At 43.9% G+C, this 25,729-nt stretch overlaps 1 protein-coding gene across 4 annotated transcripts in view; it reads right to left on the reverse strand.

Annotated features, from left to right (window-relative positions):
* Nucleotides 1-25,729, reverse strand: part of uts2r2 (urotensin-2 receptor 2) — a 109,954-nt gene that overhangs the window by 21,116 nt on the left and 63,109 nt on the right. For all 4 annotated transcript variants that reach the window (XM_062056267.1, XM_062056266.1, XM_062056270.1 and 1 more), the window contains one exon: nt 2,533-2,656. In XM_062056267.1, coding sequence (XP_061912251.1) covers nt 2,533-2,656 — 124 coding nt within the window. The remainder of the gene's footprint in view (nt 1-2,532; nt 2,657-25,729) is intronic.

Genomic DNA, 25,729 nt, shown 5'->3' on the forward strand with positions numbered 1-25,729 from the left:
GTGTGTAAGTAGTAAGTTCTTGGGCAAATTCAACAATACCGTGATAATAATGATAACCATGATAATTTTGATCACAATAATAGTGATATGAAATTTTCACATCTTTGCATCCCTTTATAGATTAACTGTACTGTACACTCAAATGAAAATAATATGGCTCTTTAAGACAGAACAGTATTTAATGTTTATTTTGCCTAAGAAAGTATGTTGTGTGTCTATTTTTAAATAAAACTGATTCATAATATTTCAGTGTAACCGTGATATGATTTTTTTATATAATTGAATCCTTACAATATTAACTGATAGGATACCTTAAATCAGCATCGCAAAATTCAAAAATGAGATGCATTACTTGAAACCAAAATAATATTTAGGGTAGCATAGGACCCTTGAAACACGACAAACGGTTAGGCTCACTTATTTAATAATTTTAGAAAATTGAAGTAAAAAAATTATACAAAAGGATTTGACGAAACAAATATTTTCTGTACATGGAAGTCCTCGCAGACACATCACTGACAATGCTTCATTCTAGAAATAAAAAGAACAGTTTAGCTTAATCTGTGGCACCTTTTAATCTTATTAAGTCTGTACTGTCAATTACCCACTTACAGAGGATTATTCATATTGCTACACTACTGTCTGGCAAATGTACTGTAATATTACCTAATGTAAGTTAGTCACTTATCTTTTTAAGCCTGCCTGGGATGAAATCCTTTAGCACACGTTACTTACTGTAAATGTGGTTTGAAAAAGCTTAAGTAAACAAGCCGCAGGGGCAGGTGGTATTTCTGATAGTGTATAGTAGAGGTGGGGGAAATAATAGATTTTCAGATGCATCGCAATTCGGACATTGACGATTATAAAATCGATTAGTAAACGTCAATGATCGATAATCGATTTACTTACTCTAAATAAAGTAGTGCTGACAGTTCTAAAATTTGGCTGACTGCTGCGAGCCACCTTATCGAGAGATCCGACCAGCTCCTTTTATATAGAGCACTTACGTTCCAGTTTTGCACATATTTACATTAATTTAGTAAATGTAAGTCACCTGTTTCTTGTTTCAAATGCACTGTTTTCAAAAGTTGCAAGTAATAAACACTTATTTAGTGAAACAAAAAGAAATGCAAAACTGCATCAATTGTACATAAATTAAAGGTGCATCAATAATCAATTTTTAATCGAATCGTAGCTCCTGAATCGTAATCAATCGAGAGGTGGCCAAAGATTCCCACCTCTAGTGTATAGATGGTGCAATAAAATAGAGTAAACATTACAATTGACTAGGGATGATGTTTGATAAGAAATTATTGAGTTCGAGCCTATTATCGAATCCTCTTATCGAACCGATTCCTTATTGATTCTCTTATCGAATCCAGATAGGTTGTTGTATATGGAAAAAAACACAATATGTGGTTTAACAAAAGCTCACTTTTATTTTATAAGAAAAAAATAAAATAAAATAAATAAATATTGACTGTTACCCCCCTAAAAAAATAAAATAAATAAATATTGACTGTTGTTACCCAAAGTATATTAAGTGGGATTTTTCAGAAAAACAAATATATACAGTAACACAAAAACAACCTGTCTCTGTGATCACTATAGGTGTATAAATAATAATATAGTGTTAAATAAAATCAGTCCCTTGGGCACAAAACTTAAAATAATACAGCTCTCCAAAAAGTTGCTGCTATTGGAACATACTAACTACACCCACAGGCAGACAGCTAACAAACAATCCAAGACGTCTAATAAAGTTCCAAAGCAGATTAATCCATCTAGGCTCTTTATTGTTGTTGATCTTGCTTTGTCTTTTCCTATCTTTACTTTTGTCTTGTACTGGACTGTTATTTTTATTTATTTTTTAAACTGAAAAACACACAATGACAAATGTATAAGCTATGTGATTCAATTAACATACTCAAATTTAATACACAATATGTAAATATTAGCTTCACACAAATATACAGTACTATCATCAAACAAATACTTCTGAGTGTTGAAACTATTTCGATGGTGGAAATATACAACTGGCAGCCATTTTAAGTCCTCAAATCATCCATTGAAACAGTGCACAAAAATCGTTTTTCAATAAACATCTTAGTTTAAAATTTAACCACTTTCCACCTTAATATTGAGTTACATAAACAAGTTAAACAGTTTACTTACAGACTTATCTTTTCCGAGGCTTGTAAGAGCTAACACAACTTGTCTACTTCTCAATTGTCTCATGAACTTAACTGACTCGCCAACCCGGAAGTGGTCAGACTAATGACGCGTAGTATTTTCATATCGCCACAAGGTGTCAGTAAGAGTCTACAATCAAATGGGCATAACATTGCCCATTTGGGATTCGTTCCCAGGGATTCGAATAAAGAACCAACTCTTTTTCTTTACTATAGAGGACTCGATAATGGGTACCGGTTCTCAAAAAGGGTTACGAGTCCGAGGACTCTGTTCTTTTCTTATCGAACAACCGGGAAAATCGGTTTCGAGCATCATCCCTACAATTGACTTGGTAGTTACCTGCTCTTGGTTCAACTGTCTTATTGCCATCCTGGTCCATGAAGACGAACCTTCCTCCAGTGAAGTCAGAGCCGTAGTCAGACAAATACAGAAGCGACGTGTAGTCAAATGAGCCATATGTCACCTGACAGAAAGCGAAAGAAACACAGAATCTGGTTATTACTTAAAGTTATAAATCCACCTGAATAATGGTGCTATTTTCCCTTCTGTAACAAAAATCTAATGAGGACTCAAACTTGTTGGTTTGATGCAACACTAGAATAAAACCATCATTTTCATAGCACAACACATTTTGAATTAACAAGGCAAAGGCACGCTGGGTTTTAGAATGATGGCTGCATTCTATTTTGGTAAACCAGACAAAACATTCAAGCACGCTTGCTTGATGAGACATTTAATGGCATTGGGTGAAACTTGGAATTGTTGACTTCTCATTTGTGCCATTCCTGCAAATCAGAATGTATAATGGTGCCAACAAATTGCCACCACAGGAATTTAAAGTCACAGACTCTCTGAAAATACCCAAACTAAACAAAAAACAGTGACCTAAACAATTGTCAGCTACAATATATTTGTTGGAAGAGGTAGCAGGCAAGGGATGCTTCAATATTTATAGGGCTAACTGGATTACCACTACCACCAGGTAGCTGAAAACTGAGACAAAATGAATTTGTGTACTTCTACAAAGTTATGTAGCACAGGCATTTAATTTGAGAACTTAGATCTATTTGAGACTAAATGCCCCCCCATAGTCGTATGCATTACTAATAAAGCATAAATGAGTAAATTGACGTGGATGCAACAGTCATTTGAGTCTTAAGGATGAATTTCAGGGTGTTTTCAGTCTTGGTTGTCCCAAACTGAAACAAAGAGAGTGATTATTTAGACCAGTCATCACCAACCTTTTCAAGCCCGAGATCCCTGGTCTCAGTCTAATGTATATCGTACTAAAAATGTCAATATTGGCTTTACTTTGACAGAAATCTTACACTACATTAAACATTTTACAATGTTAAAATATAAATTAAAATGCATTAAATACATTGGGCTTTTCTTGTTGCACTCAAATTAAAATTTTCCATATTGCATATAGTCTGCCATAATCAAGGATTAGGTTAGAATAGAACAGAAAGTTTTACTGACATTATATAATATTATTTATCATTTATGGTTGCCACTCCTGGTCTGTGTTTTAAGAAAAATACAATTATTAATAAGTACTAAAAACAACAACATGGATACATGTGCACAAATAAGCCATGTAGCAGATAAAACACATTTATTAAAGACAAAACACAAATTGTAGAAATTTGTGACAAAATGTAGTCATGTCACTTGCCCTAGTTGACGCTAATTGGGCAGTTTTACTCCGCTAACATTTGGCATCAAGCCAAGCAGCTGTGCGCGCTTCTACCTATCTACATGTTACGTATCTACATGTTACGTATCTGTATGTTACATATCTGCATGTTACGTATCTACATGTTACTTATCTACATGTGCACAGCAGGGGAGCTGGCAACTTATGACAGTAGTGTGTGTGTGTTTGTGAGAATGGCAATGTGTTGTCAGTGAGTGAGTGGGTGAGTAAAGAGAGAGAGAGGTAGCGCTTGCACTGCGCAGTAGAATAATGAACGGGTCTGGTTGCGTCCTGCAAAACTAATAATAAAGCAACCAGATTGTCACGAATCGGTGGCCTCGTCATTCTGATCCGAAAGTGGAGCTTAGCAGAGCCCATTGCCGGGTGAAGTGGAAGGGACGTCTGTCCAGTGCTTCTCGACTACGGTCTGCACCAGAGCTAAACAGCAGGACAGGTGTATCAACTACATTATTACCTGTCACTCTTTATATCTCATTGTGTAGATCTGAATGCTTATTAATTAAATGTTTACCTAAGTTTGAAGCAACGGTGGTAATACTAATGGCCACATTTGGCGAGGCGTGTTTTAAAGCAGCTGTTGTGAGAGAAGTGTATGTGTGTGTGTGTGTGTGTGTGTGTGTGTGTGCTCCTTTAAGAATGTCAGAATGTGGGGTGAGTGATGTGAGTAAGTGAGTGGAAAAGTAAGGAGAGGTAGCAGTAGCATATGCAGGAGTGTTAATAGCATGGTGGATGTCCGGGTGTGACCTGTGGAAATTATAAATAATGTGACCAAGTTGTAACTAATCGATGGCCTCGCCATTCCGACCAAAGAGCGGAGTAAAGGTAAAGTGAACGATGTTACCCCCGACAAAACATCGGCCCTGGAGGAAACGTATTCCCTGCGTTCCTCGACCACGGTCTCGGAGCCGACAACCAGGACAGGTGTAAAACAGCATTTGCAGCGCGGCGTCTCCCTGTTTAAAATTAGTTTTGAAGTCCATATACTTCCATATTGTGCTTCACGCACCCTCTTTATTAACCAGTAGAATTTTCATTTTTTGCCATTCTTCCCCACCACGATGTTATTGCTTGTATGCACTTTGTGTGTGCATTTTGACACACTCAACATCATGTACCTCGGCTCTGTAGTCACCGCCGCACAGCGGCAATCCGATGAAAGAATGGTACAGGTACTTTTCAAATGTGGTATAGTACCGATTTCAATTGATTAGTACCGCGATACTTTATTATTACCCGTATACCGTACAACCCTAGTGTGTGTGTATATATATATATATATATATATATATATATATATATATATATATATATATATATATATATATATATATATATATATATATATATATCCATCCATCCATCCATCTTCTTCCGCTTATCCGAGGTCGGGTCGCGGGGGCAGCAGCTTAAGCAGGGAAGCCCAGACTTCCCTCTCCCCAGCCACTTCGTCCAGCTCCTCCCGGGGGATCCCGAGGCGTTCCCAGGCCAGCCGGGAGACATAGTCTTCCCAACGTGTCCTGGGTCTTCCCCGTGGCCTCATACCGGTCGGACGTGCCCTAAACACCTCCCTAGGGAGGCGTTCGGGTGGCATCCTGACCAGATGCCCGAACCACTTCATCTGGCTCCTCTCGATGTGGAGGAGCAGCGGCTTTACTTTGAGCTCCCCCCGGATGGCAGAGCTTCTCACCCTATCTCTAAGGGAGAGCCCCGCCACCCGGCGGAGGAAACTCATTTTGGCCGCTTGTACCCGTGATCTTGTCCTTTCGGTCATAACCCAAAGCTCATGACCATAGGTGAGGATGGGAACGTAGATCAACTGGTAAATTGAGAGCTTTGCCTTCCGGCTCAGCTCCTTCTTCACCACAACGGATCGACACAGCGTCCGCATTACTGAAGACGCCGCACCGATCCGCCTGTCGATCTCACAATCCACTCTTCCCTCACTCGTGAACAAGACTCTGAGGTACTTGAACTCCTCCACTTGGGGCAGGGTATCCTCCGCAACCCGGAGATGGCACTCCACCCTTTTCCGGGCAAGAACCATGGATTCGGACTTTGAGGTGCTGATTCTCATCCCAGTCGCTTCACACTCAGCTGCGAACCGATCCAGTGAGAGCTGAAGATCCTGGCCAGATGAAGCCATCAGGACCACATCATCTGCAAAAAGCAGAGACCTAATCCTGCAGCCACCAAACCAGATCCCCTCAACGCCTTGACTGCGCCTAGAAATTCTGTCCATAAAAGTTATGAACAGAATCGGTGACAAAGGGCAGCCTTGGCGGAGTCCAACCCTCACTGGAAACGTGTCCGACTTACTGCCGGTAATGCGGACCAAACTCTGGCACTGATCATACAGGGAGCGGACCGCCACAATCAGACAGTCCGATACCCCATACTCTCTGAGCACTCCCCACAGGACTTCCCGAGGGACACGATCGAATGCCTTCTCCAAGTCCACAAAACACATGTAGACTGGCTGGGCAAACTCCCATGCACCCTCAAGGACCCTGCCGAGAGTATAGAGCTGGTCCACAGTTCCACGACCAGGACGAAAACCACACTGTTCCTCCTGAATCCGAGGTTCGACTATCCGGCGTAGCCTCCTCTCCAGCACACCTGAATAAACCTTACCGGGAAGGCTGAGGAGTGTGATCCCAAGATAGTTAGAACACACCCTCCGGTTCCCCTTCTTAAAGAGAGGAACCACCACCCCGGTCTGCCAATCCAGAGGTACCGCCCCCGATGACCACGCGATGCTGCAGAGTCTTGTCAACCAAGACAGCCCCAAAGCATCCAGAGCCTTAAGGAACTCCGGGCGGATGGGCCTTGCCACCGAGGAGCTTTTTAACTACCTCGGCAACCTCAGCCCCAGAAATAGGAGAGCCCACCACAGATTCCCCAGGCACTGCTTCCTCATAGGAAGACGTGTTGGTGGGATTGAGGAGGTCTTCGAAGTATTCCCTCCACCGATCCACAACATCCGCAGTCGAGGTCAGCAGAACACCATCCTCACCATACACGGTGTTGATAGTGCACTGCTTCCCCTTCCTGAGGCGGCGGATGGTGGTCCAGAATCGCTTCGAAGCCGTCCGGAAGTCGTTTTCCATGGCTTCCCCGAACCCCTCCCATGTCCGAGTTTTTGCCTCCGCGACCGCCGAAGCCGCACACCGCTTGGCCTGTCGGTACCTGTCCGCTGCCTCAGGAGTCCCATGAGCCAAAAGAACCCGATAGGACTCCTTCGTCAGCTTGACGGCATCCCTCACCGCCGGTGTCCACCAACGGGTTCTAGGATTACCGCCACGACAGGCACCAACTACCTTGCTGCCACAGCTCGAATCAGCCGCCTCGACAATAGAGGAGCGGAACATGGTCCATTCGGACTCAATGTCCAGCACCTCCCTTGTGACATGTTCAAAGTTCTTCCGGAGGTGGGAATTGAAACTCTCTCTGACAGGAGACTCTGCCAGACGTTCCCAGCAAACCCTCACAATGCGTTTGGGCCTGCCAGGTCTGTCCGGCATCCTCCCCCACAATCGCAGCCAACTCACCACCAGGTGGTGATCGGTAGAAAGCTCCGCCCCTCTCTTCACCCGAGTGTCCAAAACATGAGGCCTCAAATCCGACGACACAACTACAAAGTCGATCATGGAACTGCGGCCTAGGGTGTCCTGGTGCCAAGTGCACATATGGACACCCTTATGTTTGAACATGGTGTTCGTTATGGACAATCTGTGACGGGCACAAAAGTCCAATAACAAAACACCGCTCGGGTTCAGATCCGGGCAGCCATTCTTCCCAATCACGCCTCTCCAGGTTTCACTGTCGCTGCCAACATGAGCGTTGAAGTCCCCCAGTAGAACGAGGGAATCACCCGGGGGAACACTCTCAAGTACTCCCTCGAGTGAATCCAAAAAGGGTGGGTACTCTGAGCTGCGGTTTGGCGCGTAAGCGCAAACCACAGTCAGGACCCATCCCCCACCCGAAGGCGGAGGGAAGCTACACTCTCGTCCACCGGGTTGAACTCCAACATGCAGGCTCTGAGCCGGGGGACAACAAGAATTGACGCCCAAGCCCGTCGCCTCTCACTGCCGGCAACGCCAGAGTAGAAGAGAGTCCAGCCCCTCTCGAGAGAACTGGTTCCAGAGCCCTTGCTGTGCGTCGAAGTGAGTCCGACTATGTCTAGTCGGAACTTCTCCACCTCGCGCACTAGCTCAGGCTCCTTCCCCCCCAGCGAGGTGACGTTCCACGTCCCAAGAGCTAGCTTCTGTAGCCGAGGATCGGACCGCCAAGTGCCCTGCCTTCGGCTGCCGCCCAGCTCACATCGCACCCGACCTCTATGACCCCTGCTATGGGTGGTGAGCTCATTGGAGGGGGAACCCACGTTGCCTCTTCGGGCTGTGCCCGGCCGGGCCCCATGGGGACAGGCCCGGCCACCAGGCGCTCGCCATCGTGCCCCACCTCCGGGCCTGGCTCCAGAGGGGGGCCCCGGTGACCCGCGTCCGGGCAAGGGAAATCTGGGTCCATAGTTTTTATTTTTCATTGAGGTCTTCGAGCTGCTCTTTGTCTGATCCCTCACCTAGGACCAGTTTGTCTTGGGAGACCCTACCAGGGGGCATAAAGCCCCCGGACAACATAGCTCCTAGGATCATTGGGACACGCAAACTCCTCTGCCACGGTAAGGTGGCGGCTCAGAGAGGAGTATATATATATATATATATATATATATATATATATATATATATATATATATATATATATATATATATATATATATATATATATATATTGTGACGGGCACTAGGACCATGCTCACACTCAGCAGAATGGGTGTGGTTTTATGTACCTTCTTGGGCACACTATAAAAGTGCATATTGTGTTTTATTGTGTATTCTTATGTTGGCAGTCTTACAATAAAGACCTCAAAGAAACAACGCTGTGTTTCTCGCATTTGCCACATTGGTGACCCCGACAATGTTTCACGCAGAAGAGGAAGCTGTGTCTTCATCGGCCATGTCGCCCCAACTCCAGCAACCTGTATCCCCCGCGGGGACAAAGCTTCCGGAGTTCTGGCAGAGCGACCCGGCATCATGGTTCCAGCACATCGAGGCACTTTTCCACCTGCGAGGAATCGCCGGCGACGACTCCCGGTATTACTTGGTCGTAACAGCCCTCGACCAGGCGACCACTCGCCGCGCCATGCAGCTGTTGCGAACGCCTCCACAGCGCGGCGAGTACGCTGCACTCAAGAATCTTCTGCTTCGGAGATTTACTCTAACTGACGCTGAGAGGGCAGATAGACTTCTTTCCCTGCCCGGTTTGGGCGATAGCACCGCCTTGGATCTAATGGACAGTATGCTGTCGCTGCTGGGCTCCGAGGAGGGCGGGTTCATTTTCCAGTATCTTTTCTTGCGGCAGCTACCACCTGCGGCCCGTGCGGTGTTGGCTAACTCCGCTTCTCTGGCCTCCGGCGACTACCGGGGCTTGGCTGAAGAAGCTGACCGGGTGCTTCTGGCTTCCAGACGGTTTGCCGTGCAGAGCGTAGAAGCGCCCCCCCCCTGCAGACGATGGAGAACGCGGACCCAGCGGTAGTGGCGGGATTCGCTACCCGAAAAAGGCGCGAAGCGAGCCAGTGCTTCTTCCATCAACGTTTTGGCGCCAAAGCTCGACGGTGTGTCCCTCCATGCTCCTTCACGGCCCCGGGAAACTCCAACGCCAGCGTTCAGTAGCAGCTGTGGGCGCCGGCGAAGCAAGCGAGCTGCTCTTCATCGCTGACTCGTCGTCAAGGAGACGTTTCCTGGTGGACTCCGGTTCGCAAGTCAGCCTGTTACCTGCCACGGACGCGGACAGGGCGACAGGTGGCTGCGGGCCGCTGCTGAATGCCGCCAACAGCTCGTCGATCGACACTTTCGGCTCCAGGTTGGTGACGGTGTGCTTTCATGGACGCAAATTCCAGTGGGACTTTATCATCGCCGCCATCACGGTTCCCATTATTGGCGCGGATTTTCTGTGTGCTAATGGACTGCTTGTTGATGTTGCTAACCGCCGATTGATTGATGCTGTGTCTTTTTCAACTTTTACACGTAAGGCGGGGGGACTTGGACCGTTAACACACGCTAATTATTTGGTATCTGGTGACGTTTTTCAGCGTTTGCTGGCGGATTTTCCGTCATTAACCACTCCCGCTTTTTCCACCGCGGACACTAAGCACGGTGTCGAACATTTCATTCCCACGGTGGGCCCGCCAGTTTTTGCGCGCGCGCGCCGTCTTGACGCGGCTAAATCGACCATTGCTAAAGAGGAGTTTGCTACTATGGAGCGTTTAGGCATCGTTAGGCGTTCTAATAGCCCGTGGGCCTCGCCCTTGCACATGGTGCCCAAGTCAGACGGTTCCTGGTGGCCTTGTGGGGATTTTCGCCGCCTTAACAACATCACAACGCACGATCGCTACCCTATTCCGCACATCCAGGACTTTTCGGCGCGCCTGGCTGGCGCCGCCATTTTCTCGAAGGTAGACTTAGTTCGTGGTTATCACCAGGTGCCGGTGCGTGCCGAGGACGTGCCCAAGACCGCAGTAATAACCCCGTTTGGGCTTTTTGAGTTCCAGCGTATGCCTTTTGGCCTGAAGGGGGCAGCACAAACCTTTCAGAGATTAATGGACTCAGTTTTGCGCGGCCTCAATTTTGTGTTTGTTTATCTGGACGACATTTTGGTGGCGAGTCCTTCAGCCGAGGAGCACCAGTCACACCTAACACAGGTGTTCACACGTCTTGACGAGCACGGCCTGATCGTCAATCCTTCTAAATGTCAGTCTGGGCTGTCAGAGATTGATTTTTTAGGTCACCGTATTTCGTCGCTGGGTGCGATCCCTTTGCCTTCAAAAGTGCAAGTGGTGGCAGATTTTCCTCGCCCCTCCACTGTCAAAGCGCTGCAGGAATTTTTGGGCATGATTAATTTTTATAATCGGTTCCTTCCTCGCGCTGCCCACCTCCTGCAGCCTCTTTATGGTGCCCTACGGAACAAAAAGGCAAGCGATTCCCTCGAATGGTCTCCTCAGCGAGTCCAAGCTTTTCATAGGGCTAAATCCGCGCTCGCAGAGGCTGCTCTCCTCGCCCACCCTGTTTCCGCGGCGCCCGTGGCTTTGACAACGGACGCGTCTGATGTCGCCGTGGGCGCTGTGGTGGAGCAGTGGGTGGCGAATGTATGGCAGCCCCTTGCGTTTTTCAGTCGTAAACTGCGAGATAACGAGCGGAAGTACAGTGTATTTGACCGAGAGTTGTTGGCACTGTATCTTGCAACACGCCATTTTCGTTTTCTGTTGGAAGGTCGGTCCTTCACGGCTTTTGTTGACCACAAACCCCTGATGTTTGCCATGTCAAAGGTCACAGAGCCTTGGTCAGCCCGTCAGCATCGTCACTTGTCGGCCATCTCAGAGTTCACTACGGACATTCAGCATGTGGCCGGTAAGGCCAACCCTGTGGCTGACTGTCTCTCACGCGTACTCGTGTGTCCCATGCAGCTCGGTTTAGATTTTTCGGGAATAGCCGCTGACCAGCCCGACGACCCTGACCTCCGTGCGCTCAAAACTGACGGTACAGCGCTAGTGCTCGAGGAGGTGGTAGTTCAGGATGGCGGTCCCGCCCTCCTCTGCGATGTTTCCACTGGCCGCCCTCGGCCGGTTGTCCCGGTAGACTGGCGCCGCCGGGTTTTTGACGCAATACACTTCCTGTCGCACCCTGGCGTTCGGGCTTCCGTCAAGTTGGTTGGTGCCAAGTTTGTTTGGCCTGGCCTTAGGAAGGATGTTAGGCAGTGGGCAGCCGCATGCGTGGCATGTCAGCGCGCCAAGGTCCACCGGCACACAAAGGCGGCCCTCGAACCATTTCCGATTCCGGTCAGGCGGTTTGACCATGTGCATGTAGACTTAGTTGGCCCCCTCCCTCCGTCGCAGGGTTATACACATTTGCTAACGATGGTAGATCGTACCACCAGATGGCCGGAAGAAGTTCCTCTTTCCTCCACTGCCTCGGTAGACGTTGCTCGCGCGTTTCTGTCAGCCTGGGTTGCGCGTTTTGGCACGCCGTCTGATATCACCTCGGACAGGGGATCCCAGTTTGTGTCGGAGCTTTGGTCAGCGTTGGCCCAGTCCTTGGGTGTGCAGGTGCACCGTACTACAGCCTACCATCCCCAAGCTAACGGCTTATGTGAACGCTTTCACCGGTCGCTTAAGGCGGCTTTGCGTGCGGCGCTCGTTGATAGCAATTGGATTGACCGTTTACCTTGGGTTATGCTCGGGTTGCGCTCAGCCCCTAAAGAGGATCTTGCAGCGGCCCCCGCTGAATTGGTGTTCGGTCAGCCACTACGCGTTCAGGGGGAATTTTTACCTGAGGGTTGTACCCCGCGACCGTTTCCCTTTTTGTCGAGGGGGTCCTTGGCTCCCGGCCCGATTCACCACTGTTTCCCTAAGTCGTTTGTGCCATCGGAGCTTAAATCTGCCCGTTTTGTCTTCGTACGTCACGACGCCCACCGTTCGCCCCTCCAACCGCCTTACGATGGCCCATTTAGGGTGCTGGAATGCGGTCCTAAAAACTTTGTGCTGGATATGGGCGGGCGCAAGGAATGCGTTTCTCTGGACAGACTTAAACCGGCGCATTGTGTTGCAGGTGAAGAGATACTGCCGGCCCAAGTCTCCCGCCGAGGTCGCCCCCCAAAATCTGTTCGGGTTGAATGTCTTTCGCCTCTCCCGGACCCTGATGTTTGTTCTGCTCCACAAGGCACACCCGCTTCGCGGGATGGACATTGTAGCCGTTACGGCAGGCGAGTGAGGCCCCCTGACAGGTTTTCTTTTTCCCCATAACTTGCTGTCTGGGTGTTCGGGGGGGGCTGTGTGGCGGGCACTAGGACCATGCTCACACTCAGCAGAATGGGTGTGGTTTTATGTACCTTCTTGGGCACACTATAAAAGTGCATATTGTGTTTTATTGTGTATTCTTATGTTGGCAGTCTTACAATAAAGACCTCAAAGAAACAACGCTGTGTTTCTTGCATTTGCCACAATATATATATATATATATATATATATATATATATATATATATATATATATATATATATATATATATATATATATATATATATATATATATATATATATATATATATGTGTGTGTGTGTGTATGTATGTATGTATGTGTGTGTGTGTGTGTGTGTGTGTGTATATATACATATATACACAGTATATTTATATATATATATACACAGTATAGCCGAGGTTTCTGTGGTTTATCCGTTATACAGTGCTCAATACCGGGGTGGAGCGGAATATATGTTAGGTCAGAAAAAACACAGAGGCTATATCATCCCTACAAGCCTGTTTCGCAGGTTTATTGAAGGGTTTTTTTAGTGAACTGTTTATTGAAGTGTTTATATATATATATAAGTGTGTGTGTGTGTGTGTATATGTATACATGTGTGTGTATATACTGTATGTGTGTGCATATGTATATACGGTATGTATATGTGTGTATATGTATATGCAACTTCTTTTTTTTTTTTAAGACAAAGCTTTGTGTTGTGATTATTGGTTGATGTCAACATTTTTTTTCTCATTTTGCGTTTGTGGGCCCAGCGGGTGAAGTGTGCCGCCGGGTGTCCAGAGCGGCTGGATGTGAGGCTAAAGAGAGAGAGGCGAGGCGAGGTGTACAGTGTTAAGGTGTTAAAATGTTTGCCTGTTGGTGGGTCTCTTTGTCACTCTACGGGTGGGGGTGTCACTGATGTCATATTAATAAATTATTTTTTTCTAATATTTTCACGAACGACCAGTAGGGTCCCAACGATCAACTGGTTAATCGCGATTGACGGGTTGGCGACCCCTGATTAAGACAGTCAGATGCCTTGGCTTAAATACTGAACTTGCAATGTGTCTTCTTTAGTCCCATGAATGTAGCTGTGTCAGGATTGTAAATGAAGAGGATATGCCACTGTTAAACAACAATTAGAACTGCATGTACACATTAGAACATGTTACCTACCAGCATGTGTGGTAGATGGGCAACATCTACAACACAGCATTTGTGGTAAACTTTAAAAATGAAGTCGTTCAATGTCAACAACATTCAAAATGTTTTAAACTCTAGTGTGCAGTATGCCATAATCTTGGTTTGGTAGGTATCTACAGCTTAAGTAGGGGTGCAGGATGAATATGAGAAATTATGATCTCATAACAATAAATCCGATAACATTAAAAAATGTATCAGATATGTATTGTTTAGTGCTACAATGAGATTACCTGTAATGTGCTGTAGGTGTGGTTAAGTAAGCAAATCAAGTGCTCATTTACTCCTACCTCAAGTAGCTGAGCTCAGTGTGCTGTAAACAGCTGTGCTGAAGTGGACGAGTTTGGCCCAAATCACATTATGTTAGTGGTTTGCTAACATTTACAGTAGGTGTGGAACAGTTTAAAAACATCTATGGCTCGGATCTTATCGCAGTTAGTGGTAACAATTTTGGTTTGGTTCAGTGTTTTGTTTTGTTTTTAAACCCCCAGAATACCATATATCCCTATAATGCACCATTACCATTTTTTCTTTAATGTAATGTATAGTTACAGAGCTGCTAACATTTGGGGCCTGATTTACTAAGGTCCAATATCCATGCGCTAAACAGCATGTGCAAACAATAAAATAGCGCGTACTATTAGTGGGCCTTTTGCGTGTGATCTACTAAGACTGTGTGTACAATTGTACAATTTAAATATGTTGTGGATCGCCTTACATAAATGTTTGCATGTACTGTACAGTGCTTTACTGCACATTCATGTTATCAAGCTTCTCCTACCTGTGGCGTTATGCTATGTTTTCAAACATGAGGGAGACATGTACCACTTTTTATGGGCATTTTTAGAAGCAGTCGGACACGTGCAGTTAATCTACATTGAAACCACTTTTTTTTGCGCTATGAAGGTGTGCTCATCGGAGAGAGGCTGCACTTATGTGCTCAAGACACAAAAAATACATACTTCAAGAAGTTTTTTTCATATAGGAGATCATGTTAAAATAAGGGCTGTCAAACGATTAAAATATATAATTGTGATCAATCACATTTTGTTCATAGTTAACTCAAAATGATCGCGATTAATCACAGATATAATTTTCCAGTTCCCTTTTTGTTTTTATTTTTAATTTTTCATCATTAATAAGTGTATCCTAGACAGATAATTTTCAAGTTTTTTCTTTAATGAAATGTGTTCTAAACTTTACGCTTATTTAAACAGCTCAACACAAAAATAACAAACATGATTTAATGACAATAAAAACAGATTTTGTATTTTGTAGAAACACAGAATTTATATTCCTGCTTTTAGAAGCAACTTGCCATGGCTTTGAACCTGATACTTCCATAAGGCAGCCTTTCCTTTGTCAATTTCGGCTCACTTGTGGCTCATCAGTAGCAAGTGAACTGCAGCCAGGTGACATGTCCGATGAATATGTTGGCCATGCAAGAACTGGGATGTTTTCAGCTTTCAGGAATTTTCTACAGATTCTTGCAACATGGGGCTGTGCATTGTCATGCTGCAACATGTGGTGATGGTCTCGGGTCAATGGCACAAGAATGGGCCTCAGGATCTAGTCACTGTAGCTCTGTGCATTCAAAATGCCATCAATAAAATGCACTTGCGGTTGTTGTCCATAACATACGCCTGTCCATACCATAACCCCACCCCCACCATGGGCCACACGATTCACAACGTTGAACTCAGCAAACCGCTCTCCCACACGATGCCACACACCGTCTGCCATCTGCCATGAACAGTGAAAACCAGGATTCAGGCGCCATCGAATGTGAGCATTTGCCTACTTAAGTCGGTTATGACGACAAACTGCAGACAGGTTGAGACCCCAAAGAGGACGACGAGCGTGCAGATGAGCTTCCTTGAGACGGTTACTCACAGTTTGTGCAGAAATTATTTGGTTATGCAAACCAATTGTTGCAGCAGCTGTCCGGGTGGCTGGGCTCAGACAATCATGGTGGTGCACCTTTCTGGATCTGGAGGTCCTGGGCTAACGGGGTTACAAGTGGTCTGCGGGTGTGAGGCTGGTTGGATTTACTGCCAAAGTCTCTAAAATGTCTTTGGAAACAGCTTATGGTAGTGAAATGAACATTAAACTCATGGGCAACAGCTCTGGTGGACTTTCCTGCAGTCAGCATGCCGACTGCATCCTCCCTCAAAACTTGCGACATCTGTGGCATTGTGCTGTGTGATAAAACTGCGTATTTCAGAGTGGCCTTTTATTGTGGGCAGGTGGGAGGGATTATCTTGGCAAAGAAGAAATGCTCACAAATTTAGACAGATTTGTGAATAACATTTGAGAGGAATAGGACTTTTGTGTAAATAGTAAAAGTTTTAGATATTTGAGTTCAATTAATGAAAAATGGGAGCAAAAACAAAAGTGTTGCATTTATATTTTTGTTCAGGAAATGAAGAGTTCCATAACAAAAAATATGAAGACTGTACGATTTATTCAATTTAAGAAATTAGGAAAAAGCTTTGGTTAATATTCTATTGCTTCGTAGCAATCGTTTAATGAGTGTAACTATTAAAAATTAATAAAATCCAGACCGCATGGGGTTCCCAGGAATTTAAATACACGGACATAGTTTCAACAGTCACTGCAATAGAGCACACATGAGAACGGTGATCCATGTGGGTGGCCTGATCTGTGTGGTAGCAAACAGCAGAAAGGTTTTTTGTTTTTTTTAAATAATGCACACATGTTAAAAGTACAATTTTAATGTTGATAACAATAATAGTGACGGCTATGTCAAGCAGAAAAATTGTTTTGAAATGTTTATCTAAAATACACATTGAGGATATAGTCTGTTTTATCCGATTACTGGATTATTCTAAGAAACTGATCAATAGATTACTCGATTACGAAAAATACCTTAACCCCACATTATGTCTCCTACCACAATATCAAGGCCACCTATATGTCGAGGTAAAGCCAAGGTCATGAAAGTCGTGCGAGCAAATTTACCTTTACTCCTCTATGGTTTCCTAATGCCATGTAAAAAATGCACATTGTATCATGTCACAGTACGATTTATGATTTGACACCCTAATAGCTGTATGATCGATGGGAAGAAAATATGCCATCAAAAAATGTCAGACCTTGAATGAGTGTGGGGTTAGCCAATTAGCCCCCAAAATGTCTGCAGAGAAAGATGGAGCAAAGAGTCATATCCCCCCCTCCCTGTTCAATTATTTTAGAGCCAGCAGAAGTAAATGAGGAAACAAATATTATCATAGCCACATAAAAAACAATATGACACAGCAGAGAAGCCAAAGAACAACGACATAGAAAACATCTTCCCATACAACACAAATAAATGCAGAACAATATTTAATTTGTTTTTTTGGCAAGGTTACATTGTACATGATGCTAAAAATCATCATTCAGAAATATTATTTACAGAGAGAAAATGTCTTAATTAGGCAAGCATATGTACTTGCGTTCATAACATTTACAACTTTTCTTGATGATGAAAGTTAATCCATTTAGATTGTTCCGAATTACAAGATAATCTTTGTTTCTGTCTTTGAAAGTTTCAAGGGTGCAAAACAGTTTGGAACTGTACATATATTTATAGTTGAAATGATGGTTTACGGGCAGCACGGTGGAAGAGGGGTTAGTGCATCTGCCTCACAATACGAAGGTCCTGAGCAGTCCTGGGTTCAATCCCAGGCTTGGGATCTTTCTGTGTGGAGTTTGCATGTTCTCCCCGTGACTGCGTGGGTTCCCTCTGGGTACTCCGGCTTCCTCCCACCTCCAAAGACATGCACCTGGGGATAGGTTGATTGGCAACACTAAATTGGCCCTAGTGTGTGAATGTGAGTGTGAATGTTGTCTGTCTATCTGTGTTGGCCCTGCAATGAGGGGGCGACTTGTCCAGGGTGTAGCCCGCCTTCCGCCCGAATGCAGCTCAGATAGGCTCCAGCGACCCCCCGCGACCCCAAAAGGGACACGCGGTAGGAAATGGATGGATGGATGATGGTTTACATGCTGATTCTACTACAAAAATCTGCAGCACCCTTATGTTTAAAACGATGACTAAGGATTTTTTTTTTTTTTAATCGGCCACAACAACTGAAAGGTTTACAGCTGTTACAAATAAGTAACCGATTTTAACTTTAGAGATATGAATACATCGTTTGGCGAGCCTCTGGATCGATCTATATCTAGTATGGATTGGTCGATGTCCGGTTGAGAAGTCATGAATCGGTTGACTGGAGATATGTTCTAAAATATGTCTATTCCAATCTTTCGAGACTTCTATGATGATGTATAACGAGAATAACATTCTCGTTTGCGACTGTCGACATTAACAGAGCAAAATGGCAGAAAGTACCGAAATAGATAACTTTCCCCCGAATAAGGATGTATACCGACAACCAGTATTTTAAGGTACCGGTCCCTATTTGTTTCATTACAAGAGGACAGTTAAAATTCTGGATTATTGATACTGCTATCCGTACCTTTTTATCCATTTGACTGTCATAATTATGGCGCTGAGGTGCCGCTGCAAAGCATAAAAAAAGACACAGCAGAACAGCCAATCGGAGTCAAACTTTAATTTTATTTATTCATTATTTGCAAAAAAAATTATTTTATCCTCCTAATTAGCCTATTTCGTCACAAAATAAAAGACAGTAATTAGTAGATTTTTGTAGTCTTAACACAAAGAAATTGAAATTGTAGTCGAAAATCGAGTTTTTAGAGAAAACGAATCTGGATATTATTTTTGGCCAAAATCACGCAGCCCTTATAACTCAACATAAATTTAGTTTACCACCGTAAATTCATAAATAGGGGTACAACAACTCGTTGACATTGTTGACAAGTATTAACAATAAAATTTGTCACCGACAAATTAATTTGCCGACAATAGTCGCTGACGAAATCAATTCAAATATTTTTTTTTTATTTGTCAGGAACTTCGGGTGTGACAATGAACGTCAATCACAAACACGCAGACACACGGAATAGGGCAGCTCTTCCTCCTCCTACTTGGAATGTTAAAAAGATTTCTTATTCCAAAATGTGACTTGTGGTCAAAAAACAGATTATCTACGCCCTACTTGGGGTAAATTTGTGGAATAAAATACTTAAAGGCCTACTGAAATGAATTGTTTTTATTTAAACGGGGATAGCAGATCTATTCTATGTGTCATACTTGATCATTTCGCGATATTGCCATATTTTTGCTGAAAGGATTTAGTATAGAACAACGACGATAAAGATTGCAACTTTTGGTATCTGATAAAAAAAAGGCTTGCCCCTACTGGAAGTAGCGTGACGTAGTCAGTTGAACATATACGCAAAGTTCCCTATTGTTTACAATGATGGCCGCATGAAGTGAGAGAGATTCGGACCGAGAAAGCGACAATTTCCCCATTAATTTGAGCGAGGATGAAAGATTTGTGGATGAGTAAAGTGCAAGTGAAGGACTAGTGGGGAGTTGAAGCTATTCAGATAGGGAAGATGCTGTGAGAGCCGGGGGTGACCTGATATTCAGCTGGGAATGACTACAACGGTAAATAAACACAAGACATATATATACTCTATTAGCCACAACACAACCAGGCTTATATTTAACATGCCACAAATTAATCCTGCATAAAAACACCTGCGTGTTTGTTATGCTAGCTCCTAGCTCCTCTGCTAGCTCCTAGCTCCATAGAACACGCCAATACAATTCAAACACCTGATCAACACACACAATCACTCAGCCCAAAAGACCGTTCACCTAACCCAAGGTTCATAAAGCTTATATATTTTTAAAAAGTTACGTACGTGACGCGCACGTACGGTACGGTACGTGTTATGCTAGCTCCTAGCTCCTCTGCTAGCTCCTAGCTCCATAGAACACGCCAATACAATTCAAACACCTGATCAACACACACAATCACTCAGCCCAAAAGACCGTTCACCTAACCCAAGGTTCATAAAGCTTATATATTTTTAAAAAGTTACGTACGTGACGCGCACGTACGGTACGGTACGTGTTATGCTAGCTCCTAGCTCCTCTGCTAGCTCCTAGCTCCATAGAACACGCCAATACAATTCAAACACCTGATCAACACACACAATCACTCAGCCCAAAAGACCGTTCACCTAACCCAAGGTTCATAAAGCTTATATATTTTTAAAAAGTTACGTACGTGACGCGCACGTACGGTACGGTACGTGTTATGCTAGCTCCTAGCTCCTATGCTAGCTCCTAGCTCCATAGAACACGCCAATACAATTCAAACACCTGATCAACACACACAATCACTCAGCCCATAAGACCGTTCACCTAACCCAATGTTCATAAAGCTTATATATTTTTAAAAAGTTACGTACATACGCAAAAAAAAGTTGCGCACATACGGTCAAGCGATCAAATGTTTAGAAGCCAAAGCTGCATACTCACAGTAGCACGTCTGCGTCTTTGTCATCCAAATCAAAGTAATCCTGGTAAGAGTCTGTGTTGTCCCAGTTCTCTACAGGCGTCTGTGTATCGAAGTCAAAAGTCCTCCTGGTTAGAGTCTCTGTTATCCGAGTTCTTCCATCTTGACTGCATCTTTCAGGAATGTAAACAAAGAAGCGCCGGCTGTGTACTGTTGTGGCTGACTACGTTCGAAAAATACGTCCATTTCGCACCGACAACTTTCTTCTTTGCTTGCTCAGCTTCCTTCTCCATAATGCAATGAACATGATTGAAACAGATTCACGAACACAGATGTCCAGAATACTGTGGAATTATGAAATGAAAACAGAGCTTTTTCGTATTGGCTTCAATGTGGAAGGCATACCCGTGTTCGCCGGTCTACGTCACGCGCATACGTCATCCTCAGAGGCGTTTCGAACCGGAAGTTTAGCGGCAAATTTAAAATGTCACTTTATAAGTTAACCCGGCCGTATTGGCATGTGTTATAATGTTAAGATTTCATCATTGATATATAAACTATCAGACTGCGTGGTCGGTAGTAGTGGGTTTCAGTAGGCCTTTAACTTTTTTAATTGAATTATTGAAATTTGTTTTCGGGGATCTACTGGTTTATTAGGATACGATAGTATTTATATACCACGTAGCTGTACACATACAGTAGTACGGTTGTTCAGTATACCGGTACTAATAATGTAACGCAATATTAATTGATTTAAATTGGCACTATACTGCCTTTGAAAAGTACTGGTACCATTCTTTCATCTGAATCCTCGCTGTGTGGCAGTGACTACAGAGCCGGGGCGCATGATATTGAGTGTGTCAAAATGCACACAAGCAATAACATCTTGGAGCGGAGGAATGGCAAAAAACGACAATTGTACTGGTTAATAAAGAGTGTGCGTGAAACGCAAAATGGAGGTATTTGGGCTTCAAAACTAACGGTAAAGGGGACGCTTTAAACACGGAAGCGCTGCTCTTCGAGTGTTGCTTTAAAGTACGCCTTGCTAAATGTGGCGATTAGTATTACAACTTTTGCTTCAAACTTAGGTAAACATTTAAATAATAAGCATTCAGATCTGCACAAGGAGTTTAAAGAGTGACAGGTAATGATGTTGTTGTTACACATGTACTGCTGTTCGGCTCTGGTGCAGACCGAAGTAGAGGTGCACAGGGCAGACATTCCCTTCAGGGTCCATGTTTTTGTCGAGTTAACACACTTCACTTTACCCGTCAATGGGTCTGCTAAGCTCCACTTTCAGGTCAGAATGATGAGGCCGCCGATTCGTGACAATCTGGTTGCTTTATTGTTAGTTTTGCAGGACACAACCAGACCCGTTCATCACTCGACTGCGCAGTGCAGCGCTACCTCTCTCTCTCTTTGCTCGCCCACTCACTCACTGATGTCACTCAGCCAACACGTCGCCATTCTCTTAAAACATACATACGCTACTCTCATGAGTTAACCAGTTCCTCTGTTGTGCACATGTAGATACATAATATGTAGATACGTAGACGCACACGCAGCTGCTTGGATTGATGCCAAATATTAGCGGAGTTAAAACTGCCAAATTTGCAGTCAACTAATACAGGTGAAATGAGTATATTTTGTAACAAATTGCTCAAATTCATGTTTTATCTTTAACAAAAGTGTGTTTTACCTGCTACATGGTTTATCTGTGTACATGTATCCATAGTTTTGTTTTTAGTACTTACTAATAATTGTATTTTTCTTAAAGCACAGACCCGAGTGGCAACCATAAATCATGAAACATTTAATATAATGTAAATAAAGCTTTTTATTATATTCTAACCTAATCCTTGATTATGGCATAATATATGTAAAAAGGAAAATTGTAAATTGTTCTTTAAGTGTAACAGGAAAAGCCCAATGTGTTTAATTCCTTTTAATTTATATTTTGACCTTCTAAAATGTTTCTTTGAGTGCAATAGGAAACATATGTTTATTGTATTGTAAGATTTTCTGTTAAAATAAAGCCAATATTGACGTATTTTGTAGTTCCCTTTATTTTGAAAAGTATCGAAAAATATCAAAAAGTATCGATATACATTTTGAATCCTCTAGGATAAAAACTGTAATAGCAGGCTCGCAAGAGGAAAAAAAAGTAAATCGTCTAAGATTTTAAAAAAAACATAATTAAGGTGAATAAATCTCAGTGAACTTTAAAACACTCCGTGGTAAAGAAGTTACATTTATGTTCTTTATAGACTGTTCTTTTGAAAGATGTTTGGCCACTTTTATTGCAGTGTGTTTTACTGGTAAGGCTTAGGAGGCTTTCGCCTCTCTCTCACCATAATCTAGTTGTGATTATGACGAGGTGAAGACTTCAGTGTAAAGCTTGTATGAACTTGTTCCGGAAGCTTACAGGCAAATGTTTCGCCAATTTAAAAAGCAGACGGGCAAAGTTATGGGCATGAAAAAATATCGCTTTTTGATCACTGGTACTATATCGATTTTGACCAATTTAGCTTTGTAGTTTTAATGGACGAATTTCAAAATTGTCTTCCTGACAATATCACAACATATTTAAATGAACAGAGTTACTACTGTGTCTGCTGCTACTATTTTAGCTGACAAGGACGTTGTGACCCACAAAGGAAGCTTTGACAAAGCGGACCAAAACAATAGTGCTGGTAAATGCCCCTTTAGTGCCAAGTTCTTTTAAAAGTGAGTGTGCAGATCTGGCTATGCATTCCTCTTTTACTATGAAGGGTGCTGTCTCAGTCACTACGTTTCTATGCACTAAATTAGTCTAAATTAACACGTGTGAAGTACAAGTGTCCATACACACTCTTAAATGCGAGTATTAGTCATACGCAATGGGCTCCTGTACACTGGAGGGCGCCTATTCTATTTTAGCGCGGACGACTGAATTACTTTTCCAATTGACCTATGACGTCACACTAGGATTTGCAGATCCTTACAACTTGTTTTAACTGATGTCCGCTGTTAAATTGGCACAGATTACAAATATTAAGTGTCTAATGGGTATGCTGATGTTAAGTAGCAGACAGCATCAAAATATGATCTTGATAGCGCTACGGACATGACACTACAACCAAGAATGGTCGGGGCGAATGCAAAGAAAGGTGGCGGAATAGTTTTCACAAAGGAATTTTCGGACGAAAATCATGGAAACAAAAACTTTTGAATGTCTCAAAGTTAATTCAAAGGGCTCTGTGGATTGGTGGAAGAAGTTTTAAATCAAAAGACAGTTCGGGCCCTGACTGATATCCAGAGGAAAATTGCTATTGTCCTGGACTATCGTGCCTGTGGTGCGGAAAGTTATCCGTTGGCTTGCACAAATGCAGCATGAAGAGGTTTGTGTACGCTTTATTATTCGCCCTGGGACTGTCTTGGTTGACAAGACTCTGAAATATTGCGTGGACAATGGGGGCGGTGCGTCTGGATTTGCAGACAAGGTGGTGGTTCCTCCCTTTAAGAAGTGGAACAGAGGGTGTGTTCCAACTATCGTGGGATAACACTCCTCAGCTTTCCAGGGAATGTCTATTCAGGTGTACCGGAGAAGAGGCTACGCCGGATAGTAGAACCTCGGATTCTGGAGGAGCAGTGTGGTTTTCATCCTGATTGTCGAACTGTGGAATTTTTTATTTTATTTTATTTTTTTTGTCATAAAGAAATACAATCATGTGTGCTTACGGACTGTATCCCTGCAGACTGCATTGATCTATATTGATATATAATGTAGGAACCAGAAATATTAATAACAGAAAGAAACAACCCTTTTGTGCGAATGAGTGTGAATGAGTGTTAATGGGGGAGGGAGTTTTTTTGGGTTGGTGCACTAATTGTAAGTGTATCTTGTGTTTTTTATGTTGATTTAATCAAATAAAAAATTAAAAAAATATTATTTATTTATTTATTTATTTTAATTTCTTGTGCGGCTCAGTACCAATCGATCCACAGACCGGTATCGGGCCGCGGCCCGGTGGTTGGGGACCACTGATCTAAGGCATTCATCACCAAGTCCAATGCAAAGCGTCAGATGCAGTGGTGTAAAGCACGTCGCCACTGGACTCTAGAGCAGTGGAGACACCTTCTCTGGAGCGATGAATCACACTTTTCCATCTGGCAATCTGATGGACAAGTCTGGGTTTGGAGGTTGCCAGGAGAACGGTACATTTCGGACTGCATTGTGCCGAGTGTGAAATTCGGTAGAGGAGGAATAATGTAGGGTTGTTTTTCAGGAGTTGGGCTTGGCCCCTTACTTCCAGTGAAAGGAACTTTGAATGCTCCAGGATAACAAAACATTTTGGACAATTCCATGCTCCCAACCTTGTGGGAAAAGTTTGGAGCGGGTCCCTTCCTATTCCAACATGACTCTGCACCAGTGTACAAAGCAAGGTCCATAAAGACATGGATGACAGAGTTTGGTGTGGATGAACTTGACTGACCTGCACAGAGTCCTGACCTGACCCCGGTACGTTTTAGAGGCCGTATAGTACCGAAAATGATTTATTTGTATCGCGGTACTATACTAATACTGGTATACCGTACAACCCTAATTCATGTCATCATCGGCGGTCACTCGTGGTCGAGTATGACTGTCCTCCTTCCTGGTCCTTGTGGGTCTTCAGGTGGGCGTAGAGGCCGATTCTGGACCCGATTATTCTGGGGCAATGTGGACAAGGGAATGTAGTGGTGGTGGGTTTGGGTTGGGCCTGTTTGGTGGATGCTCTCTCCTTTCTTAGTCTGCGCTTGTCTTGTGCAGCATGGCGGAGGTCGTCATTATATTGCGCGGCACCCTCACGGACAAGGTTTCTCCACATCGTCCTGTCTGTTGCCTTGACTTCCCAAGACTTAAGGTCTATGCGACACTTTGTCAGGTTTGCCTTGATGTTATCCTTAAATCTCTTCTTTTGACCTCCCGGGGCCCGTTTCCCTTCAACAAGCTGGGAATAAAGGACTTGTTTTGGGAGGCGAGAGTCAGGCATGCGGACTACATGGCCCGTCCATCTGAGTTGGATGTGCTTGGTAAGATCGGGTCCGCCTTTCTTCAGGACCTCTGCTGGAATACCGTCGGGCCCAGCAGCCTTGTTGTTCCTCATCTTCCCAATTGCATCCTGCAGCTCATCCAAGGTAGGTGGTTCTCCCATGCTTTCATCTGTGGGTTGTTGTGGGAGTTGGTCAAGAGCCTCCATCTCAGGTATAGTGTCCCTGTTTAAGAGGTCCTCATAGTGTTCTTTCCACCTGTTTGAAATTGCGTCCTTGTCCTTCAGCAGCAGCAGACCATCCTTTGAGCGAAGGGGGGTTAGGCAGCCGTGGCTGGGACCATACACCACTCTTGT

This window comes from Entelurus aequoreus, linkage group LG08 (genome assembly GCF_033978785.1).
Source record: "Entelurus aequoreus isolate RoL-2023_Sb linkage group LG08, RoL_Eaeq_v1.1, whole genome shotgun sequence".
In the NCBI taxonomy this organism is placed as follows: domain Eukaryota; kingdom Metazoa; phylum Chordata; class Actinopteri; order Syngnathiformes; family Syngnathidae; genus Entelurus; species Entelurus aequoreus.